General features: G+C 44.0%; 1 protein-coding gene across 1 annotated transcript; it reads left to right on the top strand.

The window, feature by feature from the left end:
• Positions 1-1,842: 1,842 nt before the first annotated feature.
• lrrc47 (leucine rich repeat containing 47) lies at positions 1,843-6,480 on the top strand. The gene is made up of 7 exons (XM_083975203.1): positions 1,843-2,466; positions 3,208-3,669; positions 3,781-3,897; positions 4,110-4,225; positions 4,682-4,784; positions 5,286-5,375; positions 5,806-6,480. The coding sequence occupies exons 1-7, from the start codon at positions 1,897-1,899 to the stop codon at positions 6,025-6,027; spliced, it is 1,680 nt and encodes a 559-aa protein (XP_083831329.1). The 5' UTR covers positions 1,843-1,896; the 3' UTR covers positions 6,028-6,480.
• Positions 6,481-6,807: the final 327 nt, after the last annotated feature.

A 6,807-nucleotide genomic window follows, 5' to 3' on the forward strand; every position in this document is an offset into this window, starting at 1 on the left:
CTAACCGCGTACCGTGAAGTTTTGCTCGTCGTAACACGTTAGCAGAGCTCCCGGTACTCAGTCTAGCTTACAAGAACGGTGCTAGCGAAAACCCGGTTGACTCGCCGTAACACGTTAGTCAGCGGGTATTAAGCTGCACTGTAGCCGGCTACACCAGTGAGCTAACACGGTATAGCCAGGTAGCGGCTCGCCCTGACGCGTTAGCCCAATGCTAAATAAACACAGTCGGCTACTCCGGTAACTTAATGCTGGGTAGCCAAGTAAGCAGCTCGCCGCGACGCGGACACTGCCCACAAGACCGTAATACTTACTCGGCCAATCCAAACCGAACCCGGAGCCGCGTTCGGCGACGTGAGTCCCTTAACGGGTCGTCTGAGAACGGTTAAGCGGGTATCCAGGCTAGCTCGGCTAGATCAGCTGAGGGAGCTTCGTTTCGTTCCTCACGGGAAGAAAGCGAGAATGAGTTGGGAGGGGCAGGTCGGCTGTGGTAGTGTGAGGGGGCGGGGCCCCAGCACAGCTCGACCTGTCTGTCACAGACAGACGTTGTGTCATTGGAGCTTCCGTAGAGTTGGTCATGCCAAGGCGATTCCCATAGTGAAACACCGAACGAAGTTAGAAAAAGAACACTGTTATGTTCTACTGAATAAAATTATTATCAGATTATTCATAAAAATTCAGAAAAACTGCGTTTTTTTATTTAGTTTCTCTGGACAGTAGCCTATTCATTCAAAGTTGTTGAAGTAGCCTAACACTTCTACAACCCATATAGCCAAAGTTTGTTTATTTTGAAAGGACATGTGGGAAATGCGTAGATAATTGCAAAAAATAGTCATTCATGTAGTGAGAAGTCCTTCCATGTCCCTTTAGGGGCTCCGTAAATCAGTGAGGTTAGGTATGTAGCCGTGTCTCTAATTAGATGAAGGATGGCTGAATACAAAAAATATCAGCTGCAAAGTCTGTGGGCCTGCCTGGGTCGGCCTGGGTAGGATTTAGGCACAGGCCTGCACAGAGAGGGGGGGCACAGAAATTAATTAATTATTATTAATTAATTATAATTAATTAATCTTTGGTTGAATGGGATGCATAGAGGCAAGATAATTTGGAGTTCATGACACTGAGCTTCCAACTGTGTGTGGAAGTTGGGGTATATGAAAATAGATTCAGAACTAACTAGGCATATTGAAAGTCAAGGAAAAGAGGCACATCTAGTGCAATATGGGTGAATTCAATAGGCTATTATGTAGAAATGGGATTATGAGATTATGTACTGGTCTTTATGAATGGGTCAAAGGATCCAGTAACTGAAATAGCCTACAACATCATCAGTATAGAGAAGAGATTTGGAAAGAACGTCTAACTGGTTGAGTGTTTTTACAGTGGAGGAAATCAAACCAAGCAAGTGTGCATAGGCTACCTGCCCTATACAATGTATTGAATTTAAGGTTAGGTACATCTGAGAGCTGACAGGAATTGATAGCCTACATGAAATTATGATGATAAATGCAGCGATAAGAACAAGGCATCAATGTTATGCGGTTACAGCACACTTTAATTTATGGGGAAACATATGACTTTGTGATAGCTGCCAAAAGCAGAAAACAGTGACACATGTGATAACTGAGTGTAGGGAGTGTGTATTTTAAAGAAAGGCCATGATATTGGAGTGAATAAGAGGGCAAGAGGGTGGATGAGGTGAGAGATGCCTGATCAGGTTGGTCTGATGATGGGCAGAAGCATATCTATGGGCAGAAGCTGATTAGGGGACTGGTAGTTATTTAGAAAGTCGGTAGATGGCGATAGTAGCCTACAACTTCATGGATGTAAGCCTCCCACAGAAGAAGAAGAGGAGGAGGCAGGAAGTGCAGTAGTTAGCATCTCAGACTGGCATCAGACAGCATGGATGACACCGAGAACTGGCCAGAAATTGAGAAAGCAGCGACGGAGAAGAGACGTGAACTGGTTCTACAGGGGCCCGGCGTCGACACGAGGATTTCCTCTCTTGGGGGGCTCAACCCGTCCATCTACTCTCTCACCCTGCTGAATTATCTGGAGGTTAGCCAGTGTCCGAGCCTGACAGAGATCCACGAGGGCATCCAGCATCTGACTAACCTGCAGAGCCTCATCCTGTGCAGGAACAAGCTCGCCTCCATCCCCGATGTCATCGCCGGCCTGAAGTCCCTGAAGGTGCTGGACCTGTCGGTGAACAGCCTCACGGTTTTACCAGGGAGCATCGCCCAGCTGAGGGAGCTGAACACGCTCAACGTGAGCTGCAACAGCCTGGAGGTGCTGCCCGAGGGGCTGAGCCAGTGCACCAAACTCTCCACCATCAACATCTCCAAGAACCGCATCACCGGCCTCCCCGCCGACTTCTACTCCGAGCGGCTGGAGCTGCTCAGCGGCCTGGAGGCCTCGGACAACTGCATCCAGGAGCTGAGCGGAGATGTTCACAAGCTGTCTGCGCTGAAGGTGAGGAGGCGTTTTCTCTGTGAAACGTGCCCCTGAGCGAGCCAAACAGAAGCTGGAGCATAGAGGGGCTGTCACTTGTTTTGAAACAAAGCTTTCATTGTAGCTGACGGGGCTCTACGTACAGCGCTACTTCCTGAATGCTGCTCCTTTGTTTCCTGTCTTACGTTATTGGACAGACTGATTAATCCAGGTGTGTCTGACCATTGGACAGACTGATTAATCCAGGTGTGTCTGACCATTGGACAGACTGATTAATCCAGGTGTGTCTGACCATTGTTACCATAGATATAGAAACGTTTCTATATCTACTACCCAGACACACCTGGATTAATCTGTTTGTCCAATAATGTAAGACAGGAAACAAAGGAGCAGCATTAAGTTCAGAGCTGTGTATAGAGCCCATTGGTGGTTAGCACTGTCGCCTCCCAGCTCGAAGGTTGCAGGTTTGATTCCCAGGCCGGGGGCCTTAATGGATGGAGTTTGCATGTCCTCTCCATGTTTGGATCTCATCTTCCCACAGTAGGAAACATGCTCACTAGATTGACTGGGAGCTCTAAATTGCCTGTACTGCGTGAATATGGTCTTGAGATATTGTTCGTACACGTATGAGCTTAACACTGTTGTTTTTTTGTATCTATGACATTTTAACTTATTCTTTGCTCAACTACCTTGTAAATTACATCTGTACATCCATGTAGAATAAAAGTAGAGTGGATGAATGAATGATTTGTGTCTTTCTAGGTGCTGGATCTCTCCTGCAACAAGCTAAATGAGATCCCCCCGGAGCTGAGCGACTGCCCCAAGCTGAAGGAGATCAACTTCAAAGGCAACAAGCTGCACGACAAGCGTCTGGAAAAGATGGTGAACAACTGCCAGACGAAGTCGATCCTGGAGTACCTCAGAGGAAAAGGAAAAGGACGGCAGGGAGAGGATGGAGGTGACACCGGCGGTGGACGTAACGCAGACAAGAGGAAAAAGCAGCAACAGAGAAAGAAGAAAGAGAATGCAGCAGAGGAACAGGATGAGGTGGAGGAGCTGAACAAGATGGTGGTCAGGGTCCTCCACGTGTCAGAAGCTCCCACGGCGCTAACAGTGAAAGTGACTGCGGAGGTGAAGGATGTTCGGCCATACTTGGTGTGCTGCGTGGTCAGAGGCATGAACCTAAAGTCTGGGAATGCCCTCAAACGGTTCCTCATGGCTCAGGTACGGTGGCAAACATCATAGACCACATGAACGGAAACACAACCACATGTGCGCCGTGGTCACCAAATACACTTCCCTTCACTTCTTCTTCTTCTTGTTCTTTTTTTCCAGACAAAGCTCCACGATGATTTGTGTGGTAAAAGGACGACGGCGACCATCGCAACTCATGATGTGCAGCTTCTCAAAGGTCCACTGGTGTACGACGTCAAACCGCCGACCCAGCTGAAGGTTATTGCCTCAAGAATCTCTCAAATAAAATAACAAGTCACCAGACTTTAATTGACAATCGGAAATGGCTGTGCATTAAGAAATAAAACATTAAGACAATGTTAATATAGCAGATCAGAGATTAAACTGATGCTATACATGTCATTGAGTGGACTAATCATCTGGTTTTTGTCTTGGTTGCTGTGTGGTTTTGTCTCCATCACATCCACCAGATTGTTCCACTTGGTCGAAAGGAGATGACGGCGGTGGAGCTGATACGACTCCTTCACCTGGAGGCTGAAGATCTGAGGAAGCAGAAGAAAAGGCAGAATGTAACTGGCCTCCACAAGTCAGTACAACACACCCCTCACACTGCACTGCAGCCTGGAGTCAACACTCATTTTCAAAATAAACATTTAAAAAGACAAATGATCTCACATCCACTTATATTACTAATGCTTTTTTTTTCAAGCTGTGGTTAAAAGGTTGAGTTCTAGATGACTTTTCTAACTGAGCATATCCACAGTACAAAGCACCATTCAAACACAAGTCTATGTAAAGTGCTTTACATTACAGAGGCATGAACATAGTACATTAGAAATAGTCAACACTTGTGTGATATTGGAATAGAAATTTAGAAAAATAATATAACAATAGAGGCATTCTGTGTTGTTTACATCGAATGACACAGACAAATCAGTGTTTATCACAAGAGCATCACCTGGTGTGGAAGTTACATTTCTAAAGAGCTTCTTTGTACAGTTGTCTCTGTCCTCTAGTCTCTCAACTGTGTCATTGTTCACAGATACCTGCAGCTCTTGCAAGGAAAGTCGATGTATCCCTGCCTATTGGACGCTGAGGGCCACGTGATCTCATTCCCACCTATTACCAACAGTGAGAAAACCAAGGTGGGTCTCATTACAGATTTTTAACAATGTGTTTTTCAATAGCACCTTTATCAGATCCATTTTACGAAAAAGAAAGACCTTTTTTTCAGTTTTATTTTCACCCACCTTCCTTTTTCCAGCTGCTTTTCATTTTCCTATAAAATAGCCTATGGGATTGTTTAATCTGGTTTTTAAGTGACTTGAAAAGCCATGAACCCAGTTACACACATGTGTCAGATTATGTATTACATACAAATTTCTTGCTGTAACCACACAATCTGTTTCACAGTCTCTTTGTGATAGAAGTGATAAAAACACAATCAGCTGGGGCGTCATGTAGCTCACTGGGTTGAGCAGGCGTCCCAGTTACAGAGGCGAGTGTCATTCCCCCTCTCTGTCTCCCCATTTCCAGTCTCTCTCTGACTTTCCTATCTATGAAAAAAAGCATAAAAGCCCCCCAAAATTACTTCAATTACAAAATTGAATAAGAAAAACACACAATCAGCTGATTGTATTTTACAGATCAAGAAGACGACCAAAGAGTTGTTCCTGGAGGTGACAAGTTCAACCAGCCTGCAGACATGCAAGGACATCATGGATGCTCTTATTGTGGTAAGCTGCTCTTCCTGGTCAGTCGCTGAATAAAAGAGTCAATTAAGTTTATTACAACATGGGCCAATGTCAGTATCAGCAAGTAATTTTCACATGGAAGTCATCAGAAAGTTTGCATAGTTGACCTCCAAACCAGAGGAAAGGAAAGGAAAGAAAAGAAAAGAAATGATGGTTGCAGTATTAAGTAAAAGATACTATTCCACCTCATAGCCCAAATGTTTTCTGGGTGATTTATACATAATGCAATATCCTAATTCTCTGGATCTCCTTTGCAAATTGCCATATTTTCTGCCCATTTTGTTTCATCTACTACTGATTTTTATATATTTTTTTATTTGATGAAATGTGTCCATTGTAAAAATATAGGAGAAAATTCATCCCATAGATGCAAAAAAAACAACCAATTATGCTGTTTCCTGTTTCATCCCAGAAAATGGCTGAGTTGAACAAGTTCACGGCAGAGCATCAGGAGGAGGCGGGGTCAGACGGGGAAGGGAGCGGTCCACCAGAGCCGGCGTCCGGCGCTGAGACCTCCAGTGAACTGATCGTCCAGCAGGTCCGAACCATCGACCAGGACGGGAACCTGAAGGTCGTCTACCCATCAAAGACGGACCTCTCTGAAGACACCAGCAATCTGACAGTGGTATGGTAGTCAGTCGTGGTAACCAGCAGTGTTTCCACTCGCTTACATAACACTTTAAGTTATTAACAGATCAATAGAGTGTGGGACAATAAAAAAAAAAAAAAAAAACATAATCTAGGGAGAAACCTGATGCTGTGATCAGAGCAGCTGCCCATTGATGACAACATGCACATAACACTTATTAAAGCAAGGTTAACATGACATACTGTCTGTGCATTATATTCTTATTTTTGTATAATTTACAGCCTCAAATTGTTTTAACTTGGACTGATCACTAATCTGTATCACAGGAAGTTCTATTGAATTTATTAACTTAAAGCTCTGGCATTTTCCCTTTAAGCAGCAGCAAATAATGTGTACATGACACTCAATAAACTTGACTTGTTTATATTCATTGTATTTCATATGTCACACACACTGTGGGTCCTGTCAGCTTGAGCTTCTTTTGGCCATGTTAAGGCAGAAGAAGAGACCATGGACTGATCTAAGGTCTGTCTTTGAAGGTTTAGAGATGGATAAAAGAGTCATTTAGTTTGATTTTTCTGCTCAATTTAACACATCCAGACAGTTCACTCAGTTGTGTTTTTATGGCCAAGTATCATATCCAATGGTCTGTTCATTTTCCAGGTTCATCAATCAACAAGTTGTTTCAGTTGATTCTGTACATGTGGAGCATGTAGCATGTCAGTGTATAAAATAATTTTTGACACATCAGTATTTTTAAGACTGAGTTTATTGTAATCATATGGGCAGACAGTGATTTCAGTGAGAATTGTCATTTCTGCTTCA

Source organism: Trachurus trachurus, assembly GCF_905171665.1.
Source record: "Trachurus trachurus genome assembly, chromosome: 7".
Lineage (NCBI taxonomy): Eukaryota > Metazoa > Chordata > Actinopteri > Carangiformes > Carangidae > Trachurus > Trachurus trachurus.

What these genes read in the sequence shown, in the direction of transcription:
- lrrc47 (XM_083975203.1), top strand. Translation starts at nt 1,897, where the DNA reads ATGGATGACACCGAGAACTGGCCAGAAATTGAGAAAGCAGCGACGGAG. An exon ending in CCAACAGTGAGAAAACCAAG is followed by an intron (nt 4,785 to 5,285) that starts GTGGGTCTCATT and finishes TGTATTTTACAG; the next exon opens with ATCAAGAAGACGACCAAAGA. An exon ending in TCATGGATGCTCTTATTGTG is followed by an intron (nt 5,376 to 5,805) that starts GTAAGCTGCTCT and finishes GTTTCATCCCAG; the next exon opens with AAAATGGCTGAGTTGAACAA.